The sequence below is a fragment of the Notolabrus celidotus genome, chromosome 15 (assembly GCF_009762535.1).
Source record: "Notolabrus celidotus isolate fNotCel1 chromosome 15, fNotCel1.pri, whole genome shotgun sequence".
Classification (NCBI taxonomy): Eukaryota; Metazoa; Chordata; class Actinopteri; order Labriformes; family Labridae; genus Notolabrus; species Notolabrus celidotus.
Genome location: NC_048286.1, coordinates 8,226,938 through 8,247,732, shown reverse-complemented (window position 1 = coordinate 8,247,732; position 20,795 = coordinate 8,226,938). Strand labels below are relative to the sequence as shown.

General features: G+C 40.4%; 1 protein-coding gene and 1 long non-coding RNA gene across 2 annotated transcripts in view; one reads left to right on the top strand and one right to left on the bottom strand.

The window, feature by feature from the left end:
* LOC117827381 overlaps positions 1-8,959 on the top strand; it is a 76,553-nt gene extending 67,594 nt beyond the window's left edge. The window contains exons 5-6 of the long non-coding RNA XR_004634198.1: positions 7,533-7,658; positions 8,474-8,959. This is a non-coding gene — a long non-coding RNA (uncharacterized LOC117827381). The remainder of the gene's footprint in view (positions 1-7,532; positions 7,659-8,473) is intronic.
* The window catches only part of ak5 (adenylate kinase 5), a 115,271-nt gene that overhangs the window by 71,336 nt on the left and 23,140 nt on the right, over positions 1-20,795 (bottom strand). The window contains 2 exon segments of the mRNA XM_034703972.1: positions 1,025-1,216; positions 20,391-20,504. Coding sequence (XP_034559863.1) covers positions 1,025-1,216; positions 20,391-20,504 — 306 coding nt within the window.

Here is a 20,795-nt window from a genome sequence, read left to right as displayed (position 1 = left end):
GGGTAGATAATCTCCTGCCTAAAAAGCCCCTGCTTGGGGGGTAGTACTTTTCAAAGGTCCCAGGACTTTCGGGGGCAGGGCCTGCAATGCTGAACGAGTCTGATTGGTAGATTAACCGCAGTGTTTTTATTCTGCCCACCGTCCACAATAACATCACACACATCTGTGAATCACTTGATTTCTCTTTCTTTACTTTGTTCTATCTTTTTGTATGTGTGTGTACTTTTCAAAAGAAGAAGCTGTGATTCCCTTGATTTAGCAGCTTGTAACAGTAGTCTTCTCTAAACCCACCGCGAATGCGTCTCTCCCGGTGTTACGGTTTTAAAAGTGACCCTGTGAACTGGAGACCTTCAGCTGAACGTAACGGTGGTTGTGGAGTTTACACAGCTGTTGAAACACAGAGGGAGTTCCTGGGAATGCAAACTATTTTTTAAATTAAGATTTCAAAATATCCTCATTAGTTGAGTAATAGATGATCGTCTAAAGACGTTTATGAGGGATGCATCCGGCTGAGAGTCGGCAGTTAACAGAGTCACTGTTTAAACCAGTACACCCGCCGATCTCTGCCACGGCTTCTTGAGTTAAAAAGGATTTTAAAGCCGTGTTGAAACGTCTTTGCTACTCATACTTATCTCCTCTCACACCTTGATTAAGTGAATCCATCTTTGATGAAATATAGCACCATCTAAAACAACGCGAGCTGAGTCTCTTCCATGCTAACAGGCTAACTGTTGTGTTGCTCATAATGATACCTGCCTGTCCGTCTGCTTCTATGGTGTCATCTGTGATGAATGGCCTTCATCTTTGTTTTACTGCCCTCTACTGGTCTGGTGGTCTAGTGCATTTACTTTTTTCCCCCTCCATACGTCACTGGCCTGATATGCACAATCTACCCGGGACTTCAGCCCGTGATCGAAACAACTCACACAGTGCAGAGTCATTGAGTGTATTTGTAATTTCAGATAAAGGGCTTTTTTAAATTAATGTGCACACACAGAGATGTTGGTGATTTCATGGGGCTTACTGTGACAATAAGGCCTCTCTCCTGGAAGTACTTGACCAGAGGAATGGTGTTTTGCTTGAAGTTGGTCAGACGGCGGTCGATGGCCTTGGGGTTGTCGTCCGGTCGTCCCTGCTGTTCGGCTCTCTTCTGCAGCCTCTCCTTCAAGCGGTGGTTGGTGCAGGCCAGAAACACCACCAGGTCAGGAGTGCAGATCTGCCACAGGGGACAAAATGTGTGAAATTTTACAACCAAGCGCCTACCACTGAGATTATGGTTCATCCAGAGGTGATGTTAGTGACATGTCCAGTTAGTCTCATTTCTGATTCAGTGCGCTGAGGTCGAAGTGAGAACTGCTGTTCACACAAGAATAAAGACTTAATTTTGAGTATTTCTGAAAAGATTTGGATGTTTTTTAAATCGCTCATTTTTAAGCCATCCAATATCTGAATGTTACTACACTAAATCATCACCATGTCATGAAGTTTTATTCTTACACTTTGGCTGCTCCACAGAGGATTCAGCTTTGAAACAGGTTGGATTTTGAGTCAAGCAAACAACACTGTACTTTCCCAACAGGAGATAACAATATCATTACCTGCAACACACACACGCACACACTTTCTTTGTTTTGGTGGACTCACTGTCTGCGACAAACGGATAAGAACAAGATTGAAGATGATCACAGGAAAGTAAAAGTCCAATTGTCTTTCGTGACAGAAGCTACAGCACATGACATTTCAGCTGCGATCACACATGTAGCCCTTTCTGTGACAGTGACAGCAGTTTTCTATTTTGGGATCAACCATGAGGAGGAGCAGGTGATGAAGTGTAATATGACAGCTCAAGACGCAACATCCCCTCATCATCAGCAGGTGTGAACACTGCTGTGATTACTCATCACTCTACGTTCCTATGGCAGCTATAAGCATGAAGTGTGTTGTGTTTTAGTTTCTTTCCTCTCACGCATATTTAATCTCATGCTGCTTGGTATTGACAATACAGGCTGTGAATGTTTACAGATGATTCAACGGCCATTTTTCATGACGTCTATTTCTTTTTGCCCATAGAGGCAGCCAAACAAGCTGTAAACAAAGACTTATTGACTGATGGTGAATGTAGTAGTAAGTGTCAGCTGGGGGAGCTTATTTATGCAAACAATAGAAACACAGCAAAACAAACTCCTGTAAGTCTGTAAGAATTTATCAGCCTATAGCTGCTACGTATACGTATGTTCGCTAGCTAGGAGTTAATTCTGTCTGCCTGTTGTTTCATATGCTGCATAGTGTCAAATGTTTTTGAAGCTTTTACTGAAGAAATGAATCAAGGTTGTGCTGAACAGAACAGATTCCTACCAGTGAAATCAAAACAATGACCTGAAGAGTCTAAAAGGCTCCATACAGCTGAATCAGATCGTAATCCTCTTCATGGTTCAGATAATAGTTCATATCTGCTGTTACTAATGCAGATTTAACTAATCTTCAAGACATATTCATGTTAGAATTGTCTGTTAATGCTTTAATTGTGATGCTTTTCAGGTCTGAAAATGAATGCGTCATTATTTTAACCATGTGCTTTTTTGGTTCTTCCAGAACACTATTTAAAATGCTGCAGTGTCTTCCTGCTTCCTGCTGCCTCTATGATAGAAAACAATGAGACCACAGCCCTTTTGAATGGCACCTTTTACATTAAAGAAACACCAGACGGCTCAGTGGACAAGTCAAAAGTAACAAGCACTTTGTGTCAAACATGATTAAAATATCCTCAAAGTACTATAGTCTGAACCACCACCTACAATCTAAGTATACAGGTCCAGCTAATCACAATATTGTCAGTGCAGTGCGCAGCTGCATCCCAAAAGTGCATTATTTTGGAAGTGTGTGAATGTCCACCACACTACTGTGTATTTCTTAATGTGTAACTTTTTTATTCTTTAAAACAATATAAATAAAATATGTATTTTACAGAATAGGCACTTTAAAGCTGTCTCCTAAGTCCAAGCCATGGTGTCAGACCACACTGATGCAGCATTGCAGCATTTATCTGAATGATATATCTAAAAGACAAGATCATAAAGTACATTTCAGTGCATTTTTTAAATTCCCAAATCAAGACGCTGGTAAGAGTTGCTTTAAATTCTTAACATGAACCTAATAACTATTATGAAATGCAATATAAATGTGCTTAATTGTGATTAACCATTGTGATTCATCGATTTATCGTAGTTAGAAATTAATCATTTGCCAGCCCTAACATGAGCAGGAGTGATGTAAAGCCAAAGCATAATCAAATCACAGCCGTGCTGATGTTGAGTACAACAACACTTTTTTCTATGTAATATTGATTATACACATATCAAATAATTAAGAGGTGACCATTTTTGAAAATTATAACATTCCGTATTTGACGTTTCTATGAGGAACAAAGAGCTTGAAGCCCCATGTGTTGGGCTTAAATGTTTTGGAACTTTTTTTGGGGGGGAACAAACAAAGTATGAATTGTTACTTCCTAATAGCAATCAGGTTCAGAGCCAAGACGTCTGGTACAGCTCCAATTACTGCAATCAGGAGATGATGCATTAACTACGACATGCCTTCAGCGTCAGCTGCCAGAGAGATGATGGTGAACAAATAAGCTCTCACTATTCTAATTTAAAGGAAAAGGTCAGGCAGCAGCAGCAGCACTGACTGGTGCCTGAATCATGAGGTTTAATTTGAGACGCTTCAATGAGTCTAAGACAAAACAAGGTTCCTCAGTAACCACGAGTACGTAACTGAACAGTCTGACGTGTTCACTGGGTATTTCAGCGAACACTGAAAGTGTAATCAGCGCTGTACTCTGTTTAACCAGCTGACTGTCTGTCCTTTAGCGTGTTGGAAGGTTTTAAAGATTGAGCATCTATCCAAATAGTGATTAATGAGGTGTTGTTTGCTTGAAACTAACTTTAGAAATGTAATTGATATTGATCATTTGTGGTTTATTCCTGGTGCTCCTAAGCTTTGCACAGTTCAAACCAGTGGGTGGACATCAGAGTGCACCATGGTGTGTCTTTTTGTGGGTTTGAGTCTGTGTTTTTGCGTTTGGACCAATGGACTATTAAGGCGCAAAGGTCTGCAAAACTTGAATGCTGGACTGTAAAAAGCAATCGATAATTCAAATTATTTTTGAATATTTAAGCATATTGTAAGAGTCTAGACTGTATGAGTGTGTTGATGTGTTGAGTGTTATGAAGATTTGGTAATCTCGACATATTCATTTATAAAAATATTGCTACTCATGGTGACTAAAGATAAGTAAAAATATCTGTGAAAGAAAAACTGCTGCAGTAAACTGACACTTTTATAATTTGAAGTGATGCAACAGATCTGTACGCTTTGTGGTAGCATTGCTTTTTTCAGGAGCTGCTAGTTTAATTGATCAAGTAGTGTGGCAGCATCATGAAAGATACATTTTCCCCAAATCAAAGTTAAAGTGCAGCAGAGAGTTCTGTTGCGGTCTGAAAACAAACTGCTAGTGATGATGCCAGTAAACACACAGACAGGTATTTCTAGTGGTCTGCTTTCATACTATGGTGCAATCACTGTTTCATCCTCTAGTTGATGCGAACAACATCCCTGCTGTTGGTGAATGTGCAGAAATGTGGGGTTCTGGTGGCCTAGCGGTCTAAGCACCCCATATACAGAGGCTATAGTCCTCGTCGCAGAGGTTGCCGGTTTGACTCCCGTCCGCTACCATGTACTGCATGTCTTCCCCACTCTTTACTCCCCACATTTCCTGTCTCTTTTCAGCTGTCCTATCATAAAGGCAAAAAGCCCCTAAAATATAACTTAAAAGAAAAGAAATGCAAGCACGAGTTAATCTAACGGAGACACATGCAGGTCATTTCCATAAACAATCTTGTTTGGAAACCATGGCATTCTTGGCATTCTGAATACACAAGGTAGTAAAGGAGAGAGAAGAGGAATAGATGGAGAGCTGACATGCATCAGACACACTTGACGTTACATCTCACAATCACCTGACAATTATCCTCCCAGTATAGCCGTCTATTTAAGCTGCAGGATTTCCAGGCCCTGCACTAGCACTTAGCTCATACTTTCAACCCCACCACTTCCCTAACATCCACCTGCAGGCTCCAGCCAGACACTTCAAAATACTATCTCATCACTCCTCAGATTTCTGCATTTAAAGTTGATCTGCAAGGAGTGATGTCAGAGTCGAGACACCAGACACAACAATGTTCTGCTGCCGCAATAAACATTTCAAACCATTATAGCATGAGTTGTCTGACTGAAATGAGGTTATGTTAAGATGTTGGAGCCTAGATAAGGGGAGAGTGGGGCAAACTGAGCCAGTGTGAGTTGACCTGCCTCCTGTTTCTAGGCAACTAGTCTGACACTAGGTTCAGGTCGCTCAAGTGTAGGGAAGCTCCATTTAGAGCTCTAGTAAGGAGTTTTTGTTGGTTATGAAGCACACAGAAATTAATACAGATAGTTAAATATGACCCGGAAAAAGCAAATGAGTCCAAAGGCCAAATTCCACCGGATCTGTGCCCTCTCTATCTCCAATCTATCACGGCACAGGAGTTGATAGGTTTCTATTCTAGTCAATGTGTTAACTTCCACTGGATCCGCTCTGTTGCGTTCCAGCTCCGTCTCTGATCCATCACGCCAGAGCTCTCCGGATCAGATACGCAAGACTTCTGGATGGAGACATACCAGACACAGATCCGGTGGAAGTCTGATGTAAGTGTCTGACACAGGGATGAGCTGAAGCAACCTTGTTTTACATTTTCAAAGAACCTCAATGAGTGATAAATATGACCGCATAAAGAAAGCAGAATGTGACGATTCCCCTTCCACAGAGGCCGCCATCTTGCACCACTATGTTTCTACAGTAGCATAGTATGGGCAAATTAGTAACTGCCACACAGGTTTTTATATTTAGTTGGTGGCAGTGCAAAAGACAAGAAGAAAGTGGAAGTTGTTGTGCTCAATTGCTTCATCAATAAGAGAGGTGAGCAGGACAGCGTTTCAGTCTAGATATCACTAAATATTCCCATTTCTACACACTGTAGCTTTAAACTGAGGCATGTCTCTTGTGGATGTATGAAGAGGGTTGAACACTTTCATCATATTGAGCTCGCCAAATAGTCGTGCAGCTCGCCATCACCGGGAACTCTCCTCTATATCAATAAAAAGCCTCCGGAGCGTTTTATCACTATTCACACCCTGCTGTTTGTTTTCCTCAATCCTTAGAAGAAATGTGCTTTGCTGAGCACTCCAGTGTCTGCATGTGTCTGCTCTGGCAGAGCTAAAAATAGCTCCAGCGGTGTTGTTTATGAAGGCAGCGCAACTCAATTTGGAGTCAGGGTAATCAAAGTTTCCGTTTCCATGGTGACCACACTCGTGCCCTACTTTTCCTTCAGGACGTAGCGGGAGTTTGAGGCGGCAATCTCACACTGCAGATGTTTTTTAATGATGCAGCATATTCATATTATCATAAGATTACATCACATCATAGCAGCTGTTTCTATGGTGTTTTTTCCTCACAGACCAGGAGCTGTTTGGAAGGAATTCTCTCTCATCCGTTGACAAAATATTAAAAAAAGGTACAAAAGCAGGAAGATTACAGACTTAAGCAGCTAACACCCTGTAAGGAAGGTTCTCTAAATGCACTCGATGGAATGAAAACAGCAGAGAACTAAACTGATAACAGCGACTCATGCAGTGAAATGTGGCTTCCTGTTGTGCTACAGAGGAAGATCAACATCTTTAAATGTTAAAGTAGATGACTCTGATACTGTCACTTACATAATAAAGCCTTAATATGAATATAATTCTCACAGAAGTTCCCCTCTGGGTATCATTAAATATCTTATTTTATTCGGCTTTTTAAAGTCCTTACTTTGAACATACTATTTTTTTCAGAAGGAGCCTGTCCTTTTATTCTAACTATATCCCATTTTTTTAAACCTGTGCTGTCTCCACATTTTTACCTCAGCTGAAATGGTGTTTATATTTTCTTGCATTTAAAAAAAGAATTACATAGCACCTTTTAAAACCCAGTTACAAAGGGCTTAACACCAAGAGTACAAACGCACACAGGCAGATAAAATAACATTAAAAGCGTCTCAAAACATTAGGTGTAGGATCTGAGCTGTTAAAAGAGGAGGATATAATTCTGTCAGGTTGTGCTGGAATTGAAAATAAGTAAAACAATTGAGCCACTAAAACAGTAAAACTGGATTCACAATAAAACAAATAAGAACGTAAAATACCAATAAAAGTAAAAACAGGCAGTCAGCAGATTAACTCTAAAAGGCTTTTCTGTAAAAGTAAGTCTTAAGGAGTGAGGAGTCAGGCTTTGTGTAGAAAAACAAATAAAGCATCTTTAGCAATGCAAAGGATAGTTATCATGACGCACTCTCTCCATAAATAGATCTTATTCATAAGGCCGCTGTTGGAGGAAAGTGCTGATTACAGGCTTCTGTCCAAACTACTGTTTGCCTCCTTTCTGTTCTGTTTTTCAGGGCGAGTGGAGCTGCTGCCTATCAGACGTCTCCATCTGTCTCCATACAGCCTGCGGTCGTTTCCTCAGCCGTCCAGCAGACCTCATGGAGAACAACAGACTCTGCGTTCACAGACGTCACAGAGAGGTTTGAATTACATTAATCTCAGTTGTACAATCAGACAGCACAAAAGCCAACTACTATATACATCTGAACATGCATGAACCCGTGAGCATCTATTAGCACGCAGCCGGACTCAGTGAACTGCTGTGGTAGTTATTTTAATTTTGGATGAATCTGTTTGGGTGTCTGAAAAAGTTCATAAACCGTTTTGCTTTAATGTCATGCTATTTTGTCCCTTTTGGCACACCCTAGTTAAGCTGCCCCAGTGACTTCCTGCTCCTGCTGGCTGATGCAATATAACACCATCACTGCTTCTTTTCACTTAAAAAAAAAACCTCCCAGACGGTTCAGTTGACAAACAAAAGGAACATGCACTTTGTATCAAACAGAATCAAAATGTCACGAAAGTACTTGAGTTTGAGCTCCCACCATAGACTGTATTACTAATGGACATAAGTAGTATCCGTGACGTCATCCATCTGTTTCTGAAGCGCTGTTCTGAAGCCAATCGTCGGTGGGAGCCATATTGAAAATGCTGAAGTCAACCTAACTGCTGTTGAGCTAGTGTGAGGTAGAGAGGCGGACTTTGAGCTGCCTCGCCAACAGCTAGAGTGTTCCCGCCTGTCAGTTATGTCCTTAAATGGGCAGAACTCATAATCTTAACATCTTCTGAACCGTCACGTTAGAAAAAAATCACCCCCTGTACAGTGTGTGCAGATAGAGAAATTAGCTACTTAGACCTGAACTGTTTTTTGAACCAGGCTGTAAACATGTTTATTAATGCTGCAAACATAGCCTTTTCATAATGGGTGTGTATGTGGTTGCCATTGTTTCTGCAGCCAGCCTCAAGCGGACGATTGATGAATTGCAGTTTATTACACTTCCACATGGGCTTCATATTTTGAGACCGGAGGTTGCCGCTTGGCTCCCACCTACGAATTAAGCATACAGGTGCAGTTAATCCGACTGATGCCAGTAGGCAACCACATCACAAATCGAGGCAGAGCGCTGTTTGGAGTGAGTAAATCAGCACAGACCTGTGGATGAGACTCAATCAAAGAAGTTAAGTACAGAGCTTGAACTACAGCAACTGACTGCAGGTCAGTCATCACTGACTCTTCCTCAGTCTGGCATGTTTAGACCACACATATGTCATATGTCTTTGTGTTGTGGAGAACAATAGTTTCATGAATACAGGAGGTATGAAACAGAGAAAGCAACCAAAGTGGAACTCCTGAAGAGTGCAGATGCTGCCACATTAACTGGAGATCATTGGACGTCAGTAATTGCTTTACATTGTTAATATTGACTTAAGAACTGTGTTGAAATGCATAATGGATTTTAAACATATTAATAAAAAGGCAATTAATGACGATTACCGATCAATATTCTGTGATCAATCGCGAAGTAAAAAAATAACAGTAACAGCCGTACTTTGCAGTCTGTACGATTGTGTAAGCTTCCCCAGGGATCATATCAGTAACCTTTTCTGATTAAGGATTCTCAGCACTAATCTGTACATGAATCCCGTATTAAGGTGGATTTGTCCCAAAGTGACCAGACCAGGTTGTCATCTGTGATTCTCATCAGCTGTAACCTATACAGATTTTGTAAATGTCACCTCCACACTTGCCTAGGTTATTTCTCGTGGAAATGTTTCTCTCAGAAAACATGAGAGCTTTGTAAGCTTGCTCAAACAGCAGTTACATAACATTACTGTCTCCCCTGAAGCATCCAGAAATCTTCAGGAGGGAGATGAAAGCTTGGCAGTTGCAACATGTGGTTATTAATTTATCTCTAAGCATAATGTTTCAATGACAAGACTACAAATTTAAGTTGATGGAACATCAAGCTCATCTTTTTAAAATTATATTGCGTGGACCTGTGAGCAAAATATGGATTTATCTTAGTTTTGAACATTTCAAACTGTAAAGCACAAAAAAACTGAATATGAACATGAGATTCTGTAAATTCATTGTAATAAAATGAAGATCCTGCTGACCAAAACAATACAAAAAAGGAAAATGATGTGACAAAAACACAGCTAACTGATCAGTTATTGCCTCGTGTCTCAACTATCTTTGTCATTGATTACTGTCTTATTTTTGCGATTGATTGTTTAACTTTATATTGATCTGGATTGAGTGGCAGTAACAAGTTTATTCTACTTTTATCTACCTCTTCGACTAGCTTAGAATGATTGATAACTTAATAAAATTCAAATATAGACATGCGTGTTATGGATTACGACACCCACACAGGAGGATTGACAGGGATGAACACATATACTGACAGCTTCACAGTCGATAAGAGGAGAGGTAAAAAGGCTTGAAGGGAAGATGATAGACAGTCTCTCCGGACAGCTATAAAGGACCCATAAAGGCGACCCACGGGAGCTGCTCATAAATGGCTGCTGTGATGTTGTAAAGGGCAAAGTAGCAGCATGGGGTGAGGAGAGAATCATAAAAATTGATGCTGCAGGTCTCCAGAGGATCACTCAGTATAGCTCACAGAGCTCAAACTGGGCATACAGGAAATACAGGGTCCAATATGAAGCTCTGAATAGCCCAGTGCTGAAAATCGCTTAAAGGGGAACAGGGTCTGTTTAAAAGTCAGGTATGGAAGTCTGTAAACTCACTTCAAATCACAATGGACATTTTATAGACTGAAGCTTCTTGGAGCAATGCTTCATGGTTAAAATTGTGCTAGCTTTCATACAAAAAGTTTAAAAATACGGCAAAAAAAAATCTTTAAAACCTGCATGTTGAGAAGCCTCTGAGACAGTGATTCAGGCATGAACCACTGAAAGTTTTCCTCAGACCTCTGTGTAATTTATGGGATGTAAAGCAGCCTCTTTATGCAGAAAAAGACGTGTCAAAAAACACTTAAATGATCTAGTCTTGTGCCGGTCTGATGCTCTGATTTAACCCTACAAAGACGAGTGTGGGCACAAAACAGAAGTGTGTACGAAAAAAAAATCTTCAAGCTTTCAATGTTCAGTAAAGTTGAGGGTTTAACGTGCAGGGGAAATTCCAAGGGCGGAAATTCCAGCTAACTTATTTCAGAAACAACGTTAGCACAGCCTTTTTCTAGCTAACGATAAAATTAGCTGGTGAGTGGCTAGGTGCTAAAATGTGAGCTATTGTCCAAAGCTGACTTGTTGCTCATCAAACATCATTGAACATGGACAGAAATCATCCATTATATTCAGTGTTTCCTGTCTTTACAATTGCTGATCAGTAGGGGAGCAGTAAATTAGAGCAATTTAGAGATTCCCGTAAATGTATGCAGCTTGCAACCTTAGACACAGCATGATATAATATGATATGATATGTTATAAGCATTTGCCCACCCATGTTGTTGGAGGAAAACAGCAGCTATGTGATTATGGTATTAACACTGTTGATGAGAATGATATTAAAATCAGGTGTGAAGATGCCAGATACTACTATTCTCGTTGTATCTGTATTTCCATGCAGCGACAGTATTCCTCTCAGGTATCCAAACTCTTGACTCCCTGTGACATTGTGACTGTCCCTCTTTATCTGGCAGCCCTCCATCTTTGTTCACAGCGGCTCCTCTTTCAACGTCTTAATCCTTTATTCCTGCTCTCTTTTCAGCTCCTCTTGTTCCAGCTTTAAGTGTTGTGCGGCTGCTAATAATGAAAGGAGGGCTTTGAATGGTGTCTGGGTGCCCCACTGGGACGTTTAGCAGCAGCATGACAGGTTCACTTGGAGAAAGACTATCAGGCATTGTGATTATACAAAGATGTTGTCGTTCAGAGCACATTTCATTGGTATGTTTAGAGTTTGATAATCATCCTGACATCACCTTTCTGTGTAATGTTTTCTAAGAAAAATGCCCGAAGGTTGTTGACTGCAGCAGAAGTGAAGATTTCCTGCGGACGTATGTTATCACTGTGCCTTAAACGGTTCTAATGACCTGCACAGGAAAATATGATGGCCACTTTTGAATTGTAGCATTTTCTCACTTCCGTCCTTACAGAAGAAACAACTCAGACATCTTATTTGTCATTATCAGCTGTAGATAACATGGATAAGCAGGTTATGTTTGTCTCAATATGACATGTGATTGGAGTTGGAGAGTGATGAACTCAAATATGTTCAAACAAATGCCGACAAAAGCCAGAATAGGTTTCATACTAAAAGAAGGATTGCTTGGAAGATGACTGGAATGAATTTGCCAAAAACTCCTCCAAGAAGCTTCTTTCTTTTTAAATCTACTGTGTAAAAGTACTTTTGAAAGCCATTAGAAGTTGTGTAATTGAGATAATGTATGAAACCCCAACAATTATTACCAATAAATCAGGATATCACTTGTCAAGGACAAGGATAGTCAATCAATCATCAATCAATCTTTATTTGTATAGCACCAAATCACAACAAGACGCTTTTACAAACAGAGCAGGTCTAGACCGTACTCTATGTTAAATTATTAGCAAAGACCCAACACCAAGACAGGGTAAGACTGAGTCTGATCTCATCTTAATCCACCACGAGCAGAGCACTCTGCAGCATTTAGCAAATTACAGTGGCAAGGTAAAACTTCCTTTAACAGGCACAAACCTCCAGCAGGACCAGACTCATGTTAGACACACATCTGCCTCAACTGGGTTGGGTAAGATTAAAGAAAAAAACTCGTACTACAAATAACTCAAAACAGGTGCTGCAGATCACAAAAACAGGATATTTCGAGGGGCACCCTGATACACTCTACTAAACTCACACTAAAGATGTCTAATCCTGGATTACACATGGTCTCAGCATCTCGTTTGTGAAAACACACCACTGTTTTTTTCTCTCTTTGCTCCTGAGCTGCACAAGAGGCCCCATAATAACCAGTTGTCACTAAATTCCGCTGTAAATCCCAGAGCTGCTGCATGCATTATTGGCTGAGCGTTTGACGGCTCCTGTTTAATTATCAATGACTGCACAAGCTGCTTTGGAGCTTTGTCTGGGAGATGGCTACGAACACAACTACGTGTGTGTGTGGGCTATCTGTGTCACCTCATTGGTAAACTTTATCAGATCTTCATCCAACCCTCAAGGCCAAACTTGATATGTATCAGCCATCGACCCTTTTTAGCAACCTTTTTTTGTGTGACAAGTAAAATTGACATTGTGCTGCTGAAAAAGATCCGTGCAGCTGAGTTGTATTTGTTGGTTGGAAATGGAACAATAATTGAATTATGAGGCTCGGTAGTGAGGGAATGACTGTTGGTGAGTTAGTCACTGAGTTTGTATTGGCACCTATTTACAGCCTCAGACACAGGGAAGGCTGTTTTAATCTAATCTGAAACAGCTGGAATTGTTGATAATAACCATAGTTATGGCTCAGCTGTGAGCTCCATCAATGAGATGTTGGTGTGTGATTGTGTGGTGTTATCTGCGTAATCCCTCTCTCTGTGCATGAGCCAGCCACATTTATCGTCTCCGGTCTTTCTCTGTTTCCTCTCCTTGTGCGGCTCTCAGACAGGGAACATGTACAAAGTGGAATCTGCTGTCAGACGAGGTACAGCAGAACCACATTACCAGTTCTCATTACGCCGAGTCTTGGCCTTTTCACAAAGAGAGGGAGAGAATGTACAATTACCGGGGAGACGAGAGAGACTGAAATGAACACACGAGAGCAGGCGGCTCGTGCACAGAGGTGAGTGTGATGAGTCAAAGATTTGTGTACAGAAGATCAGGTGTGACTGGAGGACTCAGTGAGACTGTTGGTAATAGAAAATACACATTTCATTTAATGCTTTGCATCATAGTTAATGTGATAGACTGTGTTTATATAGCTCTTTCTTCGTCTGACCACTCAAAGCGCTTTTACATTCAATGTCACATTAACCCATTCACACCACATTCATACACTGACGGCAGAAGCTGCTATATAAAGAGCCTGCCAGTATTAATTAATCCCATCCACACTCTGATGGAACAGCCACCGGGGGCAGTTTGGGGCAATCAGCGGCTCAGAGATGCTCTCCCCAGCTCTGCTGCTGTTTCCTGGACTGCAGGACAGAATGTTGCTCCACTTCTACCTGTCAGAGATGGTACGGGTCCAGTAGCTCCTCAGGCTGCTCTCACATCTGTGACTGCTGACTGTCATTATATCCCCCACTCTCAAGACCAGCCAGAGATTGAGGCTAACATTTGTTTGCGACAGTGGCATCAGTCAGAGGTGAAATCTTTCCCATTGATTTGATGTGATGTGTGTGATCAGGTGCCTTTTTTGTTATTATGTAGTTTTAACCAATCAGAGTCCAGTCTGGTAATAAGTAAGGAAGCTGGGTAACAGCTGATGAGACTTTTTCAAACTAATATGACATAATATTTTGTAGATGGACAGTGTGTATATTTTTAGACTCTACATTAACTCAGATAAATTAACTAATCCTTTTCATACACATTCACACTCCTGACTTTTCCACTGGGAGCAATTTGGTGTTCACTTCGATATGCAACTGCAGGAGCTGGGATTGAACCACCAACCTTCTGTGTATGGGACATTGGCTACATTTACATGAGACTTTTAATTCAGAATTAATTCAGAATTAAAATTAAATCCTCTTTAAAAAGATTAAAAATGACCTTGTAAACACCTAATTCCGAATGAAAATGACCATTCCGAATTAAACTTAAATCCGAAGTAAGTGTCTGGTTTATTCTGATTTTGAATCCAAATTGAATAATTCCTCTATAATGTATACGTTCATTCCGCTTTAAATTAATTCCGGTCGTTCTACGCATGCTCGTTCCCTTGTCCTGTCGCGATGACGCACATATTCCGCGTTGGCGGGTACATATTTCAGGCTGAGGTAGAGCAGCTGTTGCACTAACCGGCTTTAATTCACCAAAGTACGGTCTTCCGCCTCCCTTCTCCGGTCCTCTATCTCTCTTCTCCTCCTCAGCTGACGAAAGTGAAGCAGTATGTTTGTGTCGAGCTGCTTTTTGAAAACTCTAATCAAAATCAAAGTGAAATTTGAACTTATTGTGTGGTCTTCTATGTTGTAACCGAAAATGAAAGAAGCAGGAACTGGAGTCTGTTTTCTTCTGGTAAACGTAAATACGTCACGCCCGCCCCTGTCCAATCAGAACCCTTCCCAACCCCCAGACCTTAATCGGAGTTGAATAAAGACGATTAAACGTGTTTTCCATGTAAACCTCAATTCGGAATTACTATTTCCAAGTAAACGCGAAGGAGAATACTTTAATTCCAAATTGTTTAATTCTGAATATTTAATTCTGAATTAAAAAACATCATGTAACCGTGGCCATTGACTCTCCCCATTGAGAAAAAGGCTCCACTCTGATCAATAGGGGAAGTAGGTTGAAGCTAAAACACTGATGTTCAAGTTGAAGCTCACTGCCCTAAGTGTGGAGGTTATGCTTAAATATAATAACCGCAGTGATACACTCATCATACAATCGGCACAGCACATTTCTCTCCTGATATGAATTCATGTCTTGGTGTCTGGTGACATGAGATCTGTAGGCTAATGTTGAGTAAGGGTGGCTATAAGCACATCATGCAGGTACAGGGCAATGTAAAAAAACAGCATCCAGAAAAAGAAGGTAAGCTTCATTTTCAACTCACCTGATGGATGGAAACGTTATGATTCCCACTTTTTTGGGGCTTTGAAAAAGGGGCAGTCTTACTCTTTTTCTCTGAACACTAGATCTGTAACTGTTGCTCCTTTTCTGAAGGATTTATTGTGATCTGACACTGATGGTTCACACCTGATCCACCAGATAAAGTCTGTTTATACAGCTTGTATAACTCTTTGGCATATAACATCACTGCATGTGTTTTCACACAGTGTGTGTGCATGATACCCTATATCATAATCCTGGAGAATCTTCATGTGTGTACTAGTACTCAAGTGTTTCAGTGTGTGTATCCCTGGTTGTATTCTCTCATGTACACACTTCCATGCGTGTATATCTACACTGTTTTACTCTCATTGATACGTTATTCATGAGCTTGTGTTTGTATGCATTTCTTTATAGCTACGATTCAATTTCTTTGAGATTTTGCACACTTGTCTCTTTTTGTGTGCATGAAAAATTGAATATAAATGCATGTGTGGAAGGCAGAGATTGCCTTTTGTGTCAATTGTTAATGAAACTGACTGCAGCAGACAGACTCTATACAGCCAGCTGATTGCCTCTGGCTGTCCACATTAACAAGCCGTTTACATGCGTTAACAGCAAAAATGATGAGCTAATGCACCACATCATCTCTCACTAAGCGTTACATCAAGAGGAGCCCCATCTGGTTCTCCCTGCAGAGGCCCACAAACACATTTAATCACCATTCAGAGCTGCATTCAGAATACCACTATGCTTTTTCCAATTTCCAATCAGGACCTACTTCAATGCCTCCAAATGTGAGACATTAAGAAAACACATGGCGACTGATGGATATACGTTGTGATGGGACTGAACACACTCTGTGCAGAAACTTCAGCAGGGAGGCTTTCAATGAAGTGTCGGTCATGTTGTGCCTGGAGTGCTGTTAAACTGTTTGCCTTAACATCAATGCACTCATACATTAATAACTATTACTCCCTCTAGGATTTCAACTTGTTATTGTAAGAATGATTAAATCAACAATAACTGAAATCAAAACTGCTTCAGGATGCAAAAATCCAATCGTGAGGAATGTGTTGTTTTTTTTTCTCAATCAGAGTCCCAACGAAACAAAACGTTGTATTCTTAATTTAAAGGTGACATATTATGCTCTTTTTCATCAATATATATTGGTCTAAGAGGTCCCCAAAACATGTCTTTAAAGTTTATGCTCAAAAAAACACTTTGAAATCAGATTTTGGTCTGCCTGAAAACCCCTCTTTTTCAGTCCTGCTCAGAACAGGCCCTTTTCTGTGTCTGCGCCTTTAAATGAGAATGAGCTCTCCGACCACGCCCCCTCAGGAAGTGGATGTGGCCTCTGCTCTCCAGCACATTGATCTAATGTTTACATGTTGACTGCATGAACATGGCTGCTCACAGACCCGCATTACTTCAACCCTCTGAATTTGATCCAGAATCTGATCCTGACGGAGAGGCGCCTGCAGCAGGACCTTTCTGAACGATTGGTCACAGATTTGTGTTTCTTGTTGTTTTATTTGTCAGTATGTCGACGTGTGTCTTGGTACACAGCTACGAACATGTAGCTATGTGGCTATGCTAACTAGGGCTAGCACTTTTCCATGAGAAATAAAAATCATCCATTAGATCTTCAAATCTGCAGACGTGGGGAGTAAAACCGACCTTTGTGTTTATTAAGACAGCCTATAACTAGCATGCCTCCCTCCTAAGCTCCTTGTTAGCACACATTTGTGCAGGTAATGAAAAACGGAGGAGGGGTTGTATTTTATACAGTCTATGGGCTGAACAAGCTCCGAGCTCTGACTTCAGTTACAGACCGGATGTCATTGTGACATAAAAAAAACCACGGAAGTCTGAAACGGCTCCTTTCAGCCCACATTTACAGAAAGGTGGAGAAATCAGAACAGGGGCAGAATGTATTTTTTTCATTTTCGGGGGGTTTGTAGACATGCCAGGGAAACATATTTCAGGTAGAGAACCATTAAAAAGTCAATTTTGCATGATATGTCACCTTTAAGGTGAGTTTACACCAATTTAAAGCTCCTGCGCAGAGTTTTTTAACCAGTCATGAAACAGGCTGAACACACCAGTGATGCCACTTTATGAACTTCAAAAGCAAACAAGAGGGAGTGACAATTTCTGTATCCTAATTTGAAAGACTATAACCCTGAAGGGCAGGTTTCAGATGAAATGATTCACAGCACACTGAAGACACTCTTTTTTTCCCCCACAGCAAATATTTATATGCTGTAGAATGAAGAGGACAAGATCTGTAAAGTGATAAGAGGTAACACTTTGTCCACAGGGGGCGCCAAAATCAGCACAAACAGAAGTTCCACACAAGAGCTTTGAGTGAACCATATCTTTTCTACTGTTTCAAGCTTTCTGTCAGTGCTTCACAGCAAAGTAGAAAGCTCTTTGGTGAAGTTTCCTGCTCAAAAGTACAGTGTGTAGAATATTTAGTAATATCTAGCGTTCAGATTCAACATCGAAACGCTCCCTTGCTCACCCCTACCATTGGTAAAGCGACGGTGGCCTTCGAGGACAAGAAGCTCCTGTGATGCATGATAAGAATGATCCTCCATTGCCTAGTTTTAACTTTCAAAGATAACTATCTTTCTATTTAGCGTTCATAGTTAGTTGCACAGCCATCATGCTCACAGCATGCACAGTGTTCAGTTTTCGTCTACTGTGAGGAATAATAAAATCTGCAATCTTTAAAATACCTCAGGACCTACTTGTGAAAACACACAGGTCACAGGTGCAACATAAGGTGCAACATTCATTATTTTTGTGTCAAACAAACACAATGAAATCACCCTGTATGTCATACAAGGGAGACCACAGATGGAAAACTACTCTGGATAAATAATAAATAACTAATAATAACAAATTCTCTCCTCCTTTTCGAAGCTAAAATAAACAAGTTATTGAAATGTGATAAAAAAATAAAAAACTATTATTTTAAAACACGTTGATGTTATAGCCTCATTTTTGGCAGATGGAAATTGTTGAAATAAGATTTAAGATTAATTCCTGCTTAGTGCTCTCTGGACTTATATCACTACAACAAATTTCACACAAATGAATCATGAATAAGTTAGCAATTATATAAAATGCACCTTTAATAATAAACTTAGTCTTTTCCCTTTCATGCTAAATGTCACAGTGAATTATGAAGCAGTGCAAAATGTGAACATCTGAAGTCCCATCTGGAACAATCAGTACAGTTATTCTGGAGTAGGGACAATATTCACTCCTCCATGAATACAAATTCTGTCTAAATAAGGGTTGAGACTCTGATGTCCTTGTTCCACGTTCCCTGTAATGCAGCTAAAATTAGCTGTTTATATAAATAGCCTTCTTGACACAGACAGACCTCCACAGATTCACCAACCACTCTATAAGTCATTGAGTGTTCATTTAAAAGTTGATTAATGTTAAGTGAGTTTAAATGTGATCAAGAAAATCAATCTCTCTGAAAGCAATCGACCTCTCTGTGACACAATTGGCCACTCGATTGTAAAGGATGAACGTCCATTCTCGGCCTCAAGCTCAGGCAGAAACATCCCTGTGCCACTGCCTTTGTGACTTATCCTTTGTGCATCGCTAATTCACTTTAACGTTGATGTTTTCAGTAGGTACAGAAACGCTTCATCTGACTTCCTGAAATGCACTCATTCCACAAATTGCTCAAGGACACTTCAGTGGAGCGGATTCAAAACACAAAGACTGTGAACTTGTCTGCAGGTCAGAGTGCAGCGAGTCCTTGCTCCCAGCGTGACACTACTTGTTCATTCAAGGGACACTGAGCACTGCAGTGAAATGGAAAAGCAGTGTTTCACTGTTGAATAGCTGATCAGCAGCAGCAGGAAAAACAGTGCGAGCTGAAGGTCAGTGCAGGCATAAAAAATGTTGACTCTAGACTTGATCCCACAGTCAAATGTGTTGCAAATGCACTGATTGGTTTATTGTTCAAATCTTAGATACAAAAAGGAACCAAGGCCGTAAGAAAGCATCTAGTCTATCATTGAGAAAACAGAAACTCTACACAAAGAGCATCAGTGTGAGGAATCTGAAACAAATTAACTCTCCTCACAGACCAGCTGAAGGCTGCAGACCCTGCTGCTGACATTAAGTCTCAGAGATCCATGTTTTTCTGCAGATAAAACTTCCTCTACTGAAAAATATATATGTTATTGTGAAACTCTGAAACTTTTTTGAATCCTATTTTTCTTGTTATATAATCTGTATTTGCAGGCTCCACATAAAAATGCAGAATCTGTACTCAGGGGTCTGGATTTTAAGTGTGTGCAGGGTTCTGGTTTTTCATTTTTAGTACTCTTTCTTATCAGTATTGAACAATTATGTAGAAGCAGGCCTTGTGTATGCAGGAAAAACAAGAGCAAAATCAGGCGTAACACACACCACCAACACCATGACATCCTCTGATCCCATCTGCTGCAGTCTGGTGTGGTATTAATACTTATCTGAATGCAAGTGAAGCCAAAAACCTGTTCTAGATAGAAATTTTAACTCCAAATTATCTTGGTCCATTGCAGTGGATGGGTCTCTACGAGACTGGTTCTGCTAGAAGTTCTGCCTTCTAGGGGGGGTTTTCCTTGTCACTGTTGGCAAGTGTTTGGTGGAGTGATGATGGGTTTCTCTGAACAATTTAAGTAAGAGCAAGGGCTACACCTTCTAAAAAAACAGGCAACCAAGATGCACAACAAGCTGTCAAGAGACATACCATATTTCTTAAAGTTCATATTAACAGTGACTACTGTCATCATAGTACATAATAGCAATGTTTAGTCTACTTGTTGTAATTTTGGACTAAAGTAAGCATCAAAATACTTGATCAAGAGTGCAATGGTTTGGCACAGCAGCTAGGGCAGGTGCCCCATGTACAGATGTTACAATCCTTGCCACACTGGTCACAGGTTTGAGTCCTGATCATGAAGCTATTTAGTGAATGTCATCCCCCACTCTCTTTATTTGAACAACTCCACAGTGTAATGTATTGTTCTTTAACATAATGGGTTACACAACTCTGTAAAATATCCATGTGTGAAAATAAGTCAAAGTGCAGACTCTAGCATCTGCGTCTGAATTTAAATATAGTTCTCACCTGGTCTTCAAAGGACAGAGCCTGTCCAACATCTCGAGGGAACCCATCAATCACAAGCCCGTTAGCATCCGGGATCTTCATGATCTTCTGCTTGATCTCGGTTATTGTTGTCTCCTACAAAACAAAGAAATCAACATGGTTCATAACTATCACTAGCCTTCACTTGTGTTTCAATGTCAAAGGAGTAATAAACAAGACTTCTTAAAAACAAGCAATTAACTTATCCCCGGCAGGTGACTGGAATTTTTCATCAATACAAGCATCTCAACAGTCTTCTTTTACTGGCTTTTCGTACTCGCAGTTTATTTCTCTTTGCAAGAACAACACAGGTTCTCTTAATGGTGTCATTTGAGACATGTCAGCTTCAGATTACAATTATAAAGTAAAATAAATTGTTGTAATTAT